Genomic DNA, 18,306 nt, shown 5'->3' with positions numbered 1-18,306 from the left:
TTCTTTTTTTTCCTTTTTTTTCAAGGATTTAGAGCACCAGAAGTTGCAAGAGGAAACGTTATTTACAATCAACAAGCTGATGTTTATTCATTTGGCTTGCTGCTGTATGACATTTTAACAGCTGGTGGGAGAATATTAGAAGGCATAAAATTTCCTAATGATTTTGATGAATTAGCTATCCATGGAAAACTGCCAGGTATGCTCCATTTTCTTTCTGTCTGGTTATTATACGCACAATACATTTGTACCCTTTGTAATAATCTACCTTATATTAGTCTGTCCAGCAAATGTAGAAACTAAACAGGGAAACATGTGAATTCTCAGTCCTAGTTTGGATGTATTTGAATTTCATTTGTTTTTTTTAAATAAAGGGAAAAGTTTATAATGAAAAAAAGCAACCAAATCTGGATTACAAGGAAAACTAGTATCTTAAGCCCTTTTTTTAAAAAAAATCTATTCAATCACATCCAATAATATTTGTTGCTGAGGGTTGAACTGTGGAGTCCTTGATTGAGCTTGGTGGTTTTCTTGCAAACGTTTCATTACCCAATTAGAAAACATCATTAGGACCCTTGCACTGATGATGTTACCTAACTTGGTAATGAAACGTCTGCAAGGAAACCTGTTGGAATTCATTGTTGGGATGTATTTCTATGCAACAACTACAGTAGTATTCAGCCAGTAGAATGACAGTGTTTACAAGTTTGGATCTAAAGTATATACTCTGTGTTCTTTTGTTCTAAGTAGACTTTCCACTTTCCTGTTACAGTTAAACAGTTGAGCAGTAAAGCACATGGTGACTGTACTCTTCGTTTGGTCTATGGGGCTATATATAAACAGAATTTCCAACAAAACCACCAAACTCAGAGAGCCCCAAGGACCCCTTAAGCAGTTTGTGCTTTTGCAAGACAAACATTAGTCCCCGCAATGCGATTCTCCAAATTAAGCTCAGAAATATCTACTCTAGATCCTGTCAAAGAGTACGGCTGTGCCCCCTGGCCAAGGTTTGAAGATTTAATTAAGAAATGTTTGAAAGAAAATCCTCAAGAAAGACCTACATCTGACCAGGTAGGCCTAGTCGACACAGATGTTCCAACGCTACGTATTTTAGCACTAGGAACTTTTGCCTGCAAAAAACATTTAGCAAAAGATAGACTTTGACTAACACGGCGTCTCCACAGGTTTATGAAATGTTGAACTCTGCAGAACTCGTTTGTTTCATGAGACACATTTCGGTGCCCTCCCCTTTTGCGTCGGAATGCATGGTGGCGACAAACCAAAGTAACAAGAAGACCGGGATCTGGATCGGAAGTGGTGGCAGGGGAGAGGCCCAGCTCTCGTTTGTCGACGTAAACACAGATGAACGCACCTGCGAAGTAGGTTTCAGCGTTGACCTTCAAACTGACGCTTCATTATGTGTTGTGCTGCTTCGGTGATAAAGTGAACACAGGCAGTCCTCGACTTAACGACCGCAGCTGAGCCCCAAATTTCAGTTGCTAAACAAGACAGTGGTTAAGTGAGTTTTGCCCCGTTTGACAACCTTACTTGCCACCGTTGTCAAGTCCATCACTGCAGTTGTTAAAGTTAGTAACATGGTGGCTTCCCCCGTTGACTTTGCTTGTCGGAAGATCGCAAAAAGGGGATCATGCAACTCCGGGACGCTGTGACCGTCATAAATATGAACTAGTTGGCCAGTTACCCAATTGTGATGCTGCAAGGATCACAAGTGTGAACGATGGTCAGGAATCATTTTTTTTCAGTGCTGTTGTAACTTCCAACAGTCACTAAATGAATTGTCGTAAGTCAAGGACTATCTGTACTTTAATTATTAGCCCGGACACGAGTCCTTGCTGGGAATTTATTATATATATATGACTTCCGACTCTCTCGGTTGTAGTAAAATCGGACATTAAAATCAAATCTCAACTTTTTACATTTCTATAGTAGTAGGCACTAGCCATGTCTGTATCAGCAAGTCAGTCTAATCGGTAAAACCCCAATGAATGAATGAACTTTTATTGTCAAAGTACAACCATGTATACGTTGAGATTAGCTGAGCCTCCCTTCGTGCTCCCACCCCCCAACTCACAGTGACAACAAACCCTCCATCTTGGTGGAGCAGTGGGCTAATGCCTCCTTAAGTAACACCAGCTGCCTGCAATTAGTGCAGGTTCGACTCCCACCAGGCTCAAGGTTGACTCAGCCTTCCATCCTTCCGAGGTAGGTAAAATGAGGACCCAGATTGTTGGGGGCAATTAAGCTGACTTTGTAATAATGCCGCTTGGGGGGTGTGTGTGAAAGCCCTAATAAGCAGGCATATACATAGAATGAAGGCTACTGCTAAGCTTGTAAGCCGCCCTGAGTCTTCGGAGAAGGGCGGGATATAAATGGAATTAAAAAAAAATATTAAAAAATCTTATTTATACCATTTGAACTAATTGCACCACACACCGGCCTCGCAAGTCAATTCTGCATAAAGTTTATAAAAATTATTTCCCGTTCAAGAGCCTAACAGCCTGTTGGTGTGGCTGGCTATACTCCTAGATCTCCTACCCAATGGTAGGAGAGTAAAGAGGTACCGACTAGGGTGTGAGTCGTCCCTGAGAATTTTCCTCACTCTTCCAAGGCAGCGAGCCCTGGCGAGGTCATCCAGTGGTGTCAGGGGACAGCCCACAATGTCTTGTGCTGTGCTCACCACGCTCTGTAATGTCTTCCTATCCGCGGCTGTCAGACCAGCATACCAAACCACAATGAGAGGATATCATTTTTTTTCCACCCCAAGCACTTATGGGTAGTTCCTAAGCCATGGTTTACAAATCACAATTTCCTGTCTTCCTGACAGTGAGAATAGTTAATCATCAGAACGACTTGCGGATGTTCCATCACTGGAGGTTTTTAAGAAGAGATTGGACAGCCATTTGTCTGGGATGGCATAGGGTCTCCGGCTAGTCCAGTGGGTTGGATTAGAAGACCTCCAAGGATCCCTTCAAATCTTGTTAAACTGTTATTTCACAGTAGTGGCTTCACATTTCACCCTAAGCCAAAACTGAGCAAAAATGTTGGCTTTGTGCTGAACCTCGTAGACCCGTGTTTGTCAACCTTGGCAACTTTAAGACAGTTGGACTTCAACTCCCAGAATTCCCCCTATCTCTGGCTGGAGAATTCTGGGAGTTGAACTCCACTTGCCTTAACGTTGTCGAGATTGAGGGACACTCCCCTACATACTTTAATTCAGGGGTCCCCAACACCCGGGCCACGGCCCGTTTGGAACCACACCCACAGCTCCATTTCTGCAAGGGGAAGGCATGCATGCGAGGCTGTGAAGCTGCACTTGTGCAAGCCGCAAGCGTGCACAGCCTCTGCTTGTGCAAATGCAGCTGCATGCGCAAGCACGCTTGCCCACCGCTTGCGTGGAACCATTCCCACTGCCTCCTCTGCCGCCGCCAGCCGACAAAGCCACAAAGGTTGGGCACTTTTGCTTTAACGAACGAAGCCCCTGTAGGTCGAAGTCATCAAGTGCCTTTTAGGATTCATATTTCTCTTTTTATTTTGCTATGGTTACGGACAGAGGTTTCCTCTTTTCCTCCCCTTCCTCTCTTCCCACAGGACATTGAAGACAGTAGAATATTATGCTTGGCCTTGGTTACATTTTCCGCAGCGAAGGAGAACTGGGTGATTGCGGGAACCCAGTCAGGAACCCTCTGGGCCTTTCCCACCCAAGATGGAAGACGCAGAAATCAGTTTCACACCATGTCAGATTCGGTCACCTGCCTTTACTGCAGTCCCTTGTCAAAGCATAAGTATGTGTCAAGCACAAAAGATCAGATCGACACCTGAAGGTCCAAGTAAACTGGATTTATTGCTAAAAACCTACGGATAGGAATCTTTTCAATGAACAGTTAAGAGTTAGACAGGGGTCACCTGAATTCAAGGTGGGCTGGTTTGAGTTTGCTTGTGGCTACGTAGGGATTCTAGGCCGATGCCTCTTTTGACTCCCCCTCCCAGATTCTACCTCTCCTTTTCCTACAGTATGGCTGAATATTTTAGATTCCACTTAAAAAAAGAGTTGCCCAGAGAATTAAGGATATAGAAGCACAAACTGATATAGCTATCCTTAGTAAGGTGGGTAACTTGAAATGGCTGAGTAAATACAAACGTACTTTTCAAATAGACAGTTATTTGAAGTTACAACTCCCAAAACACCTTAGGGAGATATTTACGCGAGCGAGATTCGAACAGCTTGACACAATGGTCAGATATGGGAGATTTCATGTTATACCGTACAATGAGCGTCTCTGCATTTGCCGAGCAGCAGAGGTAGAAGACCTGGCTCACATCCTATTTGACTGTTGCCTGTATAAGAGGGTGAGAGACAGGCATCTTGGTCTATATACCAAACAAATGACCCATTGGGATCCCCATATCAAAACAACTTACCTTATGTCCAGCCAGAACTTGGAAATAATATTTAACGTAGCACAGTACTTAAACAAAATGGTTTGGTTGAGATCTGCATATGTGAGACTGATTGGGGTAGATTGCAAGGGCGACTCCGAAATATAATTTTATCATATTTTATATCTTAAATTATTGTACACTATTACAATTTCATTTTAGATTGTATTTTATTACCATTTCATTTTAAATCGTATTTTATTCTAATTCCATTTTAAATTGTATTTTATCAAATCCATTTTAAATTGCTTTTATCAAATTTTAGTAACAATTTGTTGCTGGAACTTTGCACTTTGATATGGCCCAAGGCCTAATCAATAAAGACTTTATATATATTTTTAGATTCCACTTCATACTGTACATTGCTTCAAAATGGCCTTTAAAATACAGAAATATTGATTTTTTTTTAAAAAAATGATTTATTTACTTTCACCCGTATTTAGACATTATTGTGTGGTCTGAGCACCGCATGACCAGAATTATTGCAGACTTTCGGCACAGGGCTAATTGGGGCGGGGGGTGAGGGGGGGCTGAGGTTGACATATCTTGCTTGTTCTTTTAGTACATGGGCTGGCAATTTCAGCTTTTCTTATCTCCAGGTTTACACTTTTAACTGCATGGCTTAAGCGCTACATGTCTGGAGGCAAGCTTCTTTTGTTGACGAGTTTGTGCATTTTCTCCTTCAATTTCAGCAAGTACCAGAATATCTTTTTGGTGGGTACAGCCAATGGACAGTTGGCCATTTTTGAGGACAGAGCAGTCAAGGTACATATTCACTACAGTCTTCCAAGAAATATGTAATTATGACAGATGTATGCTTGCAATAAACACTGTCTTTGCATTAATATAGAACAGGCGTGTCCTAAGAATTCTTGCAAGTTATATCTTTTTTAATACTCAAATATAGCAAAGCTCGTCTAATGTCTACTTTTAACTACATTTGATGGTTTACTTTTTCCTATAGATCTTCCTGAGTTATCAAGGAATCTTATCTAGGGCTCAAGAACTTTGGCATTAAATAATAATAATAATAATAATAATAATAATAATAATAATAATAATAATAATAATAATAATAATAATAATAATAATAAAGTTGGAAGGGTCCTTAGAGGTCATCTAGTCCAACCCCCTGCTCAGGCAGGAAACCCTCTACCATTTCAGACAAATGGCTGTCCAGTCTCTTCTTAAAAACTTCCAGTGTTGGAGCATTCACCGCTTCTGGTGGCAGGTTGTTCCACTGGTTAATTGTTCTCACTGTCAGGAAGTTTCTCCTTAGTTCCAGGTTGCTTCTCTCTGCAGGGGCTTGAACTAGAAGACCATTAAGGACCCTAGCAGCCCTGTTATTCTATGTTCTAGGTTTATTTTCTTTATTTTTCTCTCTGCAGGGCAAATGTGCTGGACCCTTAAGGACTTTTCTCGTTGGAAATACCAGCACTCCGCTGATGTGCTTAAGTGAATCAAATTATTCATCCGACAAAAGTATGCTCTGGGGCGGCTGCGGAACCAAGATATTATCATTGTCCAGCGATTTGTCTACCCACAAACTCATTGAGACCAACACGAGTCAACTGTACGTTTGTGTTGCTTACGTTTTACCAGGTTCTTCTCTCTCCTATTTGCATCCCTAAAAACACCATTCGCTTCGCTTTTCGCTCGGTCTGAAAAAATCTGCTGCGCCCGTTAGCTTGCCTGCATATTTCTCGTAGATTTTTGAGGGTCCTTAAATTTATTTCAGTGCATTCATGTTCAAAAAGAAAGAAAGGAAGAAAAATGCCCCAACAAACAAAAATAAAGAAGCAGCGAGAAATTCCGTTAGGTTTAATCCTTTATTTTGTGAAAAGAATTCCTTGGGACCATCCTTGCAACCTTCCCAGCCAGCTTTGGACCAGCAATGTCGGGGGTGGGGGGGAGCTGGATTTGCTTAACGACTTCATGATTCATTTGATGACAGTGGCAAAAAAAGGTAAAATCAGGCGAGACTCACTTAGCCGCTAAAACAGCTTAAATGAAAATGATGGTGGGTTGGCTTCCAGCCATTTTGCGAAGGGTTAACGGGCGGAAATGTTCGTAGCTGGGCCATTTGATCTGTGTGCGGGGAGGAATAATCAAGTTTTGTAGTTTCCCAGCTAATACCTTGCAATGCAATTCCATGACACACTAAGGCCGGGGTCTTCAAACTTGGCCCTTTTATGCCTTGTGGACTTCAACTCCCAGAATTCCACAGCCAGGCACACTGGCTGAGGAATTCTGGGAGTTGAAGTCCACAAGGCATAAAAGGGCCAAGTTTGAAGACCCCTCCCAGAATGCCTCAGCCAGGCACACTGGCTGAGGAATTCTGGGAGTTGAAGTCCACAAGGCATAAAAGGGCCAAGTTTGAAGACCCCTCCCAGAATGCCTCAGCCAGGCACACTGGCTGAGGAATTCTGGGAGTTGAAGTCCACAAAGCATAAAAGGGCCAAGTTTGAAGAGCCCCTGCGCTAAGGTAGCCCGTCTTTTATTATTTATTTTATTTACATCCTGTCTTTATTATTTTGTACACATAACTCAAGGCAGCGAATATATCCAACACATATAGCCTTCTCCTATTTTCCCTACAACGACGACCCTCTGAGGTAAATTGGGCTGAGAGAGAAGATCACCCAACTGGCTTTCCTGGCTAAGATGGAACTAGAACTCCTGGTCTCCTGGTTTCTTAACCACTAGGCCAGGGGGTAGGCAACCTTGGCTCTTTTTATGACACGTGGACTTCAACTCCCAGAATTCCTCAGCCAGCGTGCCTGGCTGAGGAATTTTGGAAGGGGTTTTCAAACCTGGCCCTTTTATGCCTTGTGGACTTCAACTCCCAGAATAGCTGGGTGAGGAATTCTGGGAGTTGAAGTCCACGAGTCACAAAAGAGCCAAGGCTGCCTACCCCTGCCAACAGGCTCTCTCTTTTAAGCATATATTCAGGCTAAATGAATATCTGCAGTATGAAGAGCACAAGTCGCTTGTAGAAGTGTCACTTTGAAACCCAGCTACTAAAAAAGCAAGGGAGGAAGAGAGAGAGAGAGAGAGAGAGAGAGAGAGAGAGAGAGAGAGAGAGAGAGAGAGAGAGAGAGAGAGAGAGAGAGAGAGAGAGAGAGAGAGAGAGAGAGAGAGAGAGAGAGAGAGATTATACTGTCACGGGATGTTGGTTTGCTTATCACTTTAATCACTTTATGCAATGGAGCCTGTTATAAATGCCACAACATCATTTTCCGAATTGCTTTTTTGTGTGTGTGTGTTTCAGATTATGTCACAAGAACTACTGCCATGCCAACATTATTTCTATAGCAGTAGACAAATTTATTTACCTGGCAAAGAAGGAAAGCTATCTTGTTGAGATTTGGGACAAAAAAACGGAACAGCTTTGTGAACTAATTGACTGCGTGCATCTACTGAAGTGAGTATCAGATATTCCACAGAGTCAGCAATATCGCAGGTGGCTGAGATAATTAGGACAAATAAATGCGTCTGATTTCCTCTCTGTGTCGTTTTTTTTTTAAACGTATTATCAGGTAAGTTAAATCTCTAATAAACTTATAAAAAGCCCTAACTGAAAAGGAAGGAAGGAAGGAAGGGAGGGAGGGAGGAAGGAAGGAAGGAAGGAAGGAAGGAAGGAAGGAAGGAAGGAAGGAAGGAAGGAAGGAAGGAAGGAAGGAAAGACAAATATTCTAGCCTTGCCATTCCAGGTGATGTCATCAAATCAGCTTTTCTCCCCAGCCCTACCCTCTGCTAACTCATGGCCAGTTTTTTAAAATGAATTTATTTCCCAAGCATTCATGAAAAGGTTTTGCATCTTTGTTTTATATTATAATAAGGATGGGCTGGTGGAGGAGATAAAAAAAATCATGCTTGCGGTAACACTTCATTTACTATGCTTGTATAGGCAGTAGAGATGTACCCACTTCAAAAATAATTCAGGATACAGAGTTCGGAAACCAGGAGGGCACCATCTCTGTGCTACTCATTAAGGCAGCCCTGTCTTTTATCAGCTTTGTGTGCTAGCATTCCAAAAGAGGTGTTAGATGATTAGTGCCAGCCATTGGCAGTTTCCCAAAAGGGTCATCAGATGGAGGCAAAGAGGCTTCTTTGCTTCCACTGATGAGCCAAGGGTCTCAGACCCGACAGCCCCATTGGTGAGAGAGTTTTATGGTCAGGGAGGGACCAAGACCCCCCATAAATACCTCTGCACGAGGGGCTGCTCTTTGTTCTAGTTTCTAGTTCTCCATTTCTCCTTCCAGTTCTCCTCTCCTAGCTCTTAGTCCTTCTGTTTTAGTCATGTAATGCTAGCTTGTTTTGTTTTATTTTATTTCTCTCTCACATGCAGGCATGAATGCTTTCATGCCAAGTATTTCTTTCTCTTTGATCTATCATTGAATAAAGCTAATATGATTGCATCTCTGCGTGATGCCTTTACTTGGAAGCTCCTTTAACAATTCATCGTGAGATCACCTCACAAGTTGGTAGCCATAGGATGGTTTAAAGGAATGCTTCCAAGCCAGCCAGGATCTATCCAACAAGATGTCTGAAAGACCCGGCTCAAATCCATTTATAACAGATGGCAGGACTTCTACTATCGTGACCAGAAGTCATCGATCAAAGACGGCGTCCCTGCCTACATCCAAGACTTCAGTCCCTGAAGCAACCTCAGCTGCAGATGAAAGCACAAATGGCCTTCATCCCGTCAGAGGATCCAGCAGAGCGTCTAGGACCCCTTCACATGTCTCTCTACAACTGAACGCCACAGAGGAGAGCATAGAAGGCTTGCAGACTGCCCAAGACTGCTCAGATGCTGCAGAGACGGACCTGGCTGAAACCAAACGCCGCGTGAGTAAACTGACTGCACAGGAACGTGAAGAGCTGCTTAAAGAGATCTTTGCAATGCAGGGGAGGGGGGAGGCAGCCCAGGAAACGGCTCAGAAAGCCTCAGAACCCCTGGTGAGCCTTTCCCTATCGACCACGAGGCTTCCAAATATGGCGCCCGCCACCCTTAGTCACCCCGGGACCCCAGGGCTTTTGGCGCGAACCCCCCCGCCCAGCTGTGAGCTACAGCTTCCTGGGGCAAGCGGAAACAAGATGGCTCCACCCACATGGTCTGGAACAGGAAACAAGATGGCGGCCCCCATTAACCCCACACGGTCTAACAAAGACAAGACTTTTTTAAGCCTGGAAAGCCAGCAGTCCCTGGCATCCAGCCAAAATAGCCAGCAGTCCCTGGCATCCAGCAGAGATGACATGCAATTCCTGGCATCCGGCCAAAGCAGCATGCAAATTCCTGAGTTCTCCCCACCACAAAGCCTAAAGTCCAATGATGAAAATGAGGTCTGTCCAGCCGAGACTCCTACAAATGCTGCAGCCATTCAGGCCGCCATCCAGCTCCTAACTGATGCCCTGGGGCCCAAAAAGATGTTGGGGGTAGCCACCCCCCCTCCAAGGCCTCCCATCCTCTCCCCAGGGCCCAACTGCCGGGGGGAATCCAGCCTGCAGCCTCCCAACAACCAACCCCCGCGGCCTCCCACCTTCTCTTCAGGTCTTCAGGACCAGCAATGGGCTCCTCAGGGCAAACCAGGCAATGATGAAAATCCATGTGGCTGCAATTCTCGGGAGGATTCATTGCAGCAACTGCGAGCTGGCAAATCTGGGCTCCGCCCCCCCAATGCCTCATGGGAAGAAGGGAGAAATCCTGAACAACGCCCTCCCCCGGATCACATGGTTTCTGGGCACGCCCATCTGGAGTTACTAAATAATCAACAAGAAAAAATTCCCTCCTTGACCACTAGAGGGATACCTACACCATTTATGTCTATGGACACTTCTGAAATGTACCAAAAAGGAACTGAACGGGACTTTCCCACATCAGCTAGTCTTCCAAACAACTTTAAAAAACTACAACTTGGGGGCGAGAATTACGACAGTTGGAATAGAGACGTCCAGGTGTGTCTCTTAAAGAATGGGACTCTAGAGATGGTAATGAAAACTCCTTCTTTACCCTGGGGACCTCGAGAAGAATGGATGCATCGCCAGGCTTTCACCACGCTACTGGACTCTTTGGATGGCAACTTGTATGCCAGCATCCCAGATGGGCTCAAGGCTGGTGAGGTTTGGCAATTATTACGCAAATTATTCCACAGCGATACCCTTGGTTCACTCACCAGACTCACATCTGAGCTGTACAACACAAAACTAAGGTTTGGTGCTAGTATGCCCGAACATCTCACAAAATTAACGGCATTCAGAGCAGAACTGATACCCAGAAATTTTCCACTGTCTGATGCGAACATGGTTGCTATCATTCTAGCTTCCCTAGACAGGAGTTGGAGCAATTTCATTGTTTCACTGGAAGGGGCCAGGAGGGAAGACATAAATCTGTCCTACCTCACAGGAAGACTGATCGAGGAGGATAGAAGGAGACGAGATGCCGGAGAATACGCCAGAGTCACCACTCAGCAAGCCAGAAGGGGGCGCCACAACTCAGAGCAAATTAATGCTCTACTTAAGTGTTTCATCTGTGGCTCTGAGGAGCACCTCAAGAAAGACTACCCCCATCAACATCAAGCCCCTAAACGTGGTCCCAATCAAGTAAGAGGCAAGGGGCAAGGAAGGGGGCGTGGCAGGGGCAAGGGAAATTCTCTGCATACTTGTTCCCTCACCCCCACAACAAAGGCTGATAGCTCCACTGACTTATGGTTACTGGACTCTGGAGCTTCTTCTCACATTACTAATATGAGTCAAGGTTTTAAAAGGTTAAAGAAAATTAACTCATCTGTCAAAGTGGCAAATGGAGATACTGCTTCAATTGTTGGTGAGGGGGTTGTTTCTGTACCTGGTCTTGGGAAAGTTGAAGGTGTTTTACACGCCCCATCCATAGCCAACAACCTATTAAGCATTACCAAATTGTGTGACGATGACAAAGTGGAAGTTTTATTTCGCAAGGGGGGAGGTCATGTCACCCGGGACCAGAGGGTCATTGGAAATATAGCCATCATAAATGGCTTACCATATTTTTCTCCCAAGCCACCACAGCCTGCCCCAAGGCTTTCCAAGGGCAGTGTGGGCAAGGAACCTGAATCTCAGCAGGCACCTACAGCACCACTCAAAGCAACTAGAGCCAAGAGGGTGTCAGTGGGGAAGCGGCTTCATGATAAGTGCGCCCACTTATTGCACAGAAGGCTGGGTCATGCAAGCTTCCCTGTAGTTAAAAAGATGGGAGAGTTTGCTGAGGGAGTCCAGCTCAAGGACTGTAACGTGTTTCTGGACTGTGCCATTTGCAAGAAAACAAAGAGGAAGGCTGCCCCGACCTCAAAGGTGTCATTACGTAAGACTCAATACCCATACCAACTAGTACATGTTGACCTAGTTGGCCCTTTCACACCATCCCTAGGAAAGAAAAAGTATTTTCTCACTGCCGTTGATGATTTTTCACGATACGGCCACGTGTATACTCTCACAGAAAAATCTGAAGCCTTTGATGCCATAAAGTCACTGTACAACTTCGTAGAGACCCAGTACAAGACCAAGATCGCACAATTGCAGAGCGATCGCGGGGCTGAGTTCATGTCTCAGAAGTTCCAGGACAGGGTAAGGCGTAAGGGCATCCGCCATTTTCTAACTGCACCATTCACCCCTTCGCAAAATGGTGTAGCTGAGAAAAGAAATGGAATCCTGCAAACCATGATGCGTAGTCTGATTGCGGACGCTAACGTCGCAGAATCATACTGGGGGGAGGCAGTTCATTATGCCAATTACACCTTAAACCGCACCTGGAGCAGTGTTGTGAACCAGACCCCATATTTCCTGGTTCACGGTAGGAAACCAAATCTGGCACATTTGCGTGTGTTTGGTTCCTATGCATGGGTGCACATCCCCAAGCAGCTGCGGAAGAAGGGGAGATCTGTTTCCCAGAGACTAAGGTTCTTGGGCTATGCTCCTGGCTCCAAGGCCTATCGTTTCCTGGGAGAAGGGGGCAGGCCTGTGACTTCCCAATCTGCCTCTTTCGAAGAGGATTCCAATTGGACCCAGATCCACTCAAATGATCTGAGCCCATATGCCAACCGACCCAGCAAAGGCACACCGACCACGACATCACCTGAGACGACCACATACCCTGCCACCGACGAAAGTGAGGAACAAGACGAAGATGCGTCCAGTCCCATGGAGGAAGACACGCCGTCTTCACCCCCAGCGACACCTCAGAGACCCGCGGAAGAAAAGAGCGGTGAGTGGCAGAAGGTAAGGAGGTCGAAGCGGTCCAACAAAGGGGTCCCGCCAAAGAGAATTGACATTGGCCACATCGCGTCTGTCAACAGCGTTGTGGTCACCCCAAAATCCTTCTCTGACATCCAGGAGCTGCCCATCGAAGAGCAGGAGAAATGGCAGCTCGCGATGGAGAAGGAGATGCAGAGCTTAAAGAAACTCAAAGTCTTCACCCCCCAGCAACCACCAAAGGAGAGGAAAGTCATTGGCACAAGGTGGGTTTACAAAGCCAAACCACTTGCCAATGGCCTCTACCTATACAAGGCCCGTTTGGTAGCCCAGGGCTTCGCTCAGCGTTACATGGAGGACTACTCGGAGACTTATTCTCCAACCGTCCGGGCAGAGAGCGTCAAGGCCGCCCTCGTGACTGCAGCCGCTCTGGGAGAAGAAGTCTTCCAATTCGACATCCAGACGGCTTACCTCCACGCCAACTTGGACCGGCAGATCTACGTGAGAGCTCCTCCTGGCTACCAGCAAGAAGGGGGAAATACATGATTGCTTCACAAAGGGTTATATGGTCTTAAGCAGTCAGGGAAATTATGGTATGACTGTCTTAGAAAGAGTTTAGAACGAGTTGGTTTCCATACATCTCATGCAGATCAATGTGTTTTCACACGCAATTCCAAGGTTACCACAGAACGGGTGTTAGTTTATGTGGACGACCTATTATATGTAGGGCCTGACAAGGAAAGGTGTGATGAATTTGCCAAGGCCCTGGAAGAAAAGTTTACTCTGAAGTCTTTGGGGCGGGTTGACAAGTACTTGGGTGTGCATATTTTGGCCACTAAGGGGGGGTTCGCTCTATCTCAAAAAGAAAAGATAGAGGAATTACTGGCCAAATGCAAAATGACAGAATCTAATCCTACGCATAGCCCAATGCAAAGCGACTTTTACAACCACACCCATAAGGACGGTCCTGAGTTCACAGATAACACGCTTTACAGATCTGTGATTGGCTCCTTGCTATACATCAGCAATTGGAGCAGACCTGACATAGCTTTAGCTGTGAATCTATTGTCCAGGCACGTGGAACACCCAAAGGAATTCCACTGGACTGCTGTTAAAAGGGTGCTTAGATACCTAAAGGGCACAGCTGATGCCCTCATTATGCTAGAACCAGAGAAGGGGAAGACGGCCCAGCTCTCCGCTTACTCAGACGCAGACTGGGCTGGCGACACCAAAACTAGACGGAGCACTTCTGGTTTCCTCATATTGCTAAATGGCTGCCCAATACATTGGCATGTTAGCCAGCAAAAATTTATTTCTTGCTCCACGGCCGAGGCTGAATATGCCAGCCTGTCAGACACGGCCAATGATTTGACTTGGTTCAATGAACTGATAACAAGCATCTGGGCATCTCCCCCTCTGCCCATCCAAATTCTAGAGGACAACACTGCCGCAATTGCAATCTCGGAGGCTTATGCAGTAGGATCTAGATCTCGCCATATAGACATACGCTATAAAAATGTCAGGCAGCTTACCAAAAAGGGTTTTATACATGTTGAGCACTGTAATACAGCTGACCAGATAGCTGATCTGTTTACCAAGCCTGTTCCCATTGACCGGCACAATCTTCTGTGTAAGCGTTTGTGTTTGGCCTTCTGAATGTTTTCATGCATGTCTATGACACCTGCTCGCCCCTTACATACATTCACTGGTCCCTGTCATTGGCTGGCAAGAAGGGGAATTGTTAGATGATTAGTGCCAGCCATTGGCAGTTTCCCAAAAGGATCATCAGATGGAGGCAAAGAGGCTTCTTTGTTTCCACTGATGAGCCAAGGGTCTCGGACCCGACAGCCCCATTGGTGAGAGAGTTTTATGGTCAGGGAGGGACCAAGACCCCCCATAAATACCTCTGCACGAGGGGCTGCTCTTTGTTCTAGTTTCTAGTTCTCCATTTCTCCTTCTAGTTCCAGTTCTCCTCTCCTAGCTCTTAGTCCTTCTGTTTTAGTCATGTAATGCTAGCTTGTTTTGTTTTATTTTATTTCTCTCTCACATGCAGGCATGAATGCTTTCATGCCAAGTATTTCTTTCTCTTTGATCTATCATTGAATAAAGCTAATATGATTGCATCTCTGCGTGATGCCTTTACTTGGAAGCTCCTTTAACGATTCATCGTGAGATCACCTCACAAGAGGTGGCTGCTTTAAGAGACCCATTAGTAAATTTGAGGGACCTAGATACGCCTAGTCTTATCGAAGAGAAGAACTAAGGATGATATGACAGCAGTCTTCCAATATTTGAGGTGCTGTCAGAGAGAAGAGGGGTGGGTGGGTGTCAACTTACTCTTCAAAGCAGCTGAGGGCAGGGCAAGAAGTAATGGGTGGGCGTTCATCCAAGAGAGATCCTATTTAGAAATAAAGAGAAATTTCCCGATGGTTAGAACAATCAATCAGTAGAATGGTTTGAATTCAAAAGCTGTAGGGGCACTGGAGGTTTTAAAGAAGAGATTGGACAGCCCTTTGTCCGACGACCCTTATTCTTTTGTGTTCCAAGTTAAACCGGCGATGTCATGTTTTTTCAAAGTTTAAAGCGCTACTGCCCCTTACTGAAACACGTTGGTTGGTTGGTTGGTTTAATCAGACCTCACACTTGTACACCAACTGCACGAGCGGACGCAACCACCTGTGGCAAACCGAAGGGTAGAACGTTATTTGACCCAATTTGGACACAACGTGCTCTTTCTTTTCCCAGAGCGGAGGTACCAAAGCTGAACAGAGAATCGAAACAAAAACTTGCTTATGCCGGAAGAGTGAAGAGTATCTGTCTTCAGAAAAATACGGCATTGTGGATCGGCACAGGGGGAGGACACATCTTGCTGCTGGACCTGTCTACGCGCCTCCCCATTCGGATAATTCATGATTTCTGTCGTTCGGTGAGAATGATGACGACAACACAACTAGGTAAGCGATGAAGCACATGCCCACAGTCCTCGACTTACAACAGTTCATTTAGTGACCATTCAGAGATACAGCATCACTGGCCAAAAGGGACTTACGAACATTTTTCACACTTACAACCATTGCAACATCCCCAGGGTCACATGATCAAAATTCAGATGCTGGGCCACTGACTTATATTTATGACGGTCGCAGCGTCCCGGGGATCATATGATCCCCGTTTGCGACCTTCTGACAAGCAATGGGGGAAGCCAGACTCACTTAATAACCGTGTCACTAACTTAACAATTGCAATGATTCACTTAACAACGGTGGCAAGAAAAGGTTTTAAAATGGGGCAAAACTCACTGAATGAATGTCCCGCTTAAGCAACATAAATTTTGGGGCTTAGTTGTGGTCGTAAGCCAAGGACTTTCCTGTATAGGGAAAAACGCTCTTGGTTGTAGGAACAAGGATTTTTTTTTTACTTTATGTTTGTTTGGTCTGCCTTTTGCCCTTTAAGTAACGGGAAGAAATATTGTACATTTTGGAAATGTAAGGCGTGAACAACCACAGCCAGACATGCAGAGTTTGAGCTAAGAAACGACTTTCAACCGTTCATTTAGTTATGACACTTGCGACCTTCCTACGATCCCATGATCAAAATGTAGGCCCTTGGCAACAAGTTGTAGCATCCTGTGGTCATTTGTTCACCGTTGGCAGCCTTCCTGCCAGCTTCTGACAAGCCATGTCAGAGAGGGAAGCTGGGTTTGCTCGATGGCCTCATCATTCACTTAACATCTGCAGTGATTCACTTAACAACGCTGGCAAGAAAGGTCATAAAATTGGGCTTGACTCACTTAACAACCTCCTTGCTTAGCAGTGGACATTCTTGCCTCAGCTGTGCTCATAAGTCAAGGCCTACCTGTATTTTATTTTGTTGAGCCTCTAATGCAGGAATCACCCCAGTCTGGCAATCTGCTCCTGAGAACAATTAGACAAGGCACAAGTGAAGTGTTCAATGAGGGATAGATAGATAGATAGATAGATAGATAGATAGATAGATAGATAGATAGATAGATAGATAGATAGATAGATAGACAGGCAGACACAGAGAGAGAGAGAGAGACAGACAGACAGACAACCTTTGCAGTTATGTAGTGATTCTAGGCTAGCTCCCTGTTTGACTCCTCCTCCTCGACAAACTGGATGCTTCTCGACCAGAAATAAGATACAAAGTATGTATCTTTGTAAGCCCGCCCAGAGTCACCGAGAATGAATTGGTTGGCCATCTTAATAAATGACATAAAAATGTTAAGCAAGCAACACATTAGGGGTACATTAGGGAGATACGTATTTAAAATACGACGGGTTGCATATAATGGTTAGAAACAGAACTCGCATTTTCAGGAGTAGCACCTCTTTCTCACAACCCAGTCTCTCCTGTTTCCAAACTTTTTGTGTAGGACTTTTGCGGAACTGGTAAGGAAGCAGAGCACGTAAAATGTAATTATTAAAGGCAGCAAATTATTTTGTAGACGCTCGGTTCTTCCTTAATATGCCGGGGGGGGGGGAATACAGATCTTGCATCATCTCAGCTGTTGTGTACTGGGTTTTTTGCAAGCAGGAGGCGAGACGAGAGAGTTCAAACAGGAACATTGCTTTATTGTAGAACAGGAACAGAACTGAGAACAGAGGCTTGTACGCAGCTACTTATACGGTTGGCCTCTAGGCAGCGGCCAATAGGTTTGAAGGAACCTATTCCCGCCCCAGAGCCAACCAATGGTCGTCCTGGAGACTGCATGTCTGGGCAGCCAGCAACAAGCAATCTCAAGCAGCATTCAAAGACAGGTGAAAACAGTTCAAGTAAAAGGCCCAATACATTACAACTAAAGAGCCTTGGTGGAGCAGTGGGCTAATGCCTCCTTAAGTAACACCAGCTGCCTGCAATTAGTGCAGGTTCGAGTCCCACCAGGCTCAAGGTTGACTCAGCTTTCCATCCTTCCGAGGTAGGTAAAATGAGGACCCAGATTGTTGGGGGCAATTAAGCTGACTTAATTGTAATAATGCCGCTGGGGGTGTGTGTGAAAGCCCTAATAAGCAGGCATATACATAGAATGAAGGCTACTGCTAAGCTTGTAAGCCGCCCTGAGTCTTCGGAGAAGGGCGGGATATAAATGGAAAAAAAAATTACATCAGCTGTTGTTGACAATTGTGACCTTGGTATAATCTTGCTTCATAGTTCATAAATAAAATGTAAGGCCAGCTTCTTCGGATTACTTTAGCCTTTAATGAAGAAAAAGTTTGAAAGAAGAGACTGGCGTAGCACACTCAGCATTTCCTGCTAAAGGTTTGAATTAGCCATCTTTTAAACAGACGGCCAATTCCTCCTCCCTCTTGTGTTTTGCTTTTAATCCATCTGGGTGGCAAAACAGGGAAGCAAAACAGCTTGGGACTTCTTCTTTTGTTTTTAAGTCTTCTTCCCGTAAGGAGTAAGGTTCTCAGCAGCAGAAGAGGGAACGAGCTGTTTCATCTTTCAGATCAAAATGGCTTTGATGTGTTTTGATAACATGTTCCCAAGCAACGTGGTTCGGCCAGGGAAGGGTTGTCGGCATACCCCTTGCTGATTTCAGACACTGTTATTCTTAATGTCATTTTCATTATTTCAGCTTGCGGGAAGGGTAGCACGCACGGT

General features: G+C 45.0%; 1 protein-coding gene across 3 annotated transcripts in view; it reads left to right on the top strand.

The window, feature by feature from the left end:
• The window catches only part of LRRK2 (leucine rich repeat kinase 2), a 95,189-nt gene that overhangs the window by 70,474 nt on the left and 6,409 nt on the right, over nucleotides 1–18,306 (top strand). For all 3 annotated transcript variants that reach the window (XM_081330713.1, XM_081330712.1, XM_081330711.1), the window contains 8 exons: nucleotides 26–196; nucleotides 968–1,068; nucleotides 1,182–1,376; nucleotides 3,607–3,800; nucleotides 5,148–5,220; nucleotides 5,844–6,028; nucleotides 7,727–7,879; nucleotides 15,427–15,635. In XM_081330713.1, the coding sequence (XP_081186839.1) occupies nucleotides 26–196; nucleotides 968–1,068; nucleotides 1,182–1,376; nucleotides 3,607–3,800; nucleotides 5,148–5,220; nucleotides 5,844–6,028; nucleotides 7,727–7,879; nucleotides 15,427–15,635 (1,281 nt within the window). The remainder of the gene's footprint in view (nucleotides 1–25; nucleotides 197–967; nucleotides 1,069–1,181; nucleotides 1,377–3,606; nucleotides 3,801–5,147; nucleotides 5,221–5,843; nucleotides 6,029–7,726; nucleotides 7,880–15,426; nucleotides 15,636–18,306) is intronic.

The sequence above is a fragment of the Vipera berus genome, assembly GCF_964194415.1.
Source record: "Vipera berus genome assembly, chromosome: 6".
NCBI classification, from domain to species: Eukaryota; Metazoa; Chordata; class Lepidosauria; order Squamata; family Viperidae; genus Vipera; species Vipera berus.
This window is presented reverse-complemented; position numbering and strand designations above follow the sequence as displayed.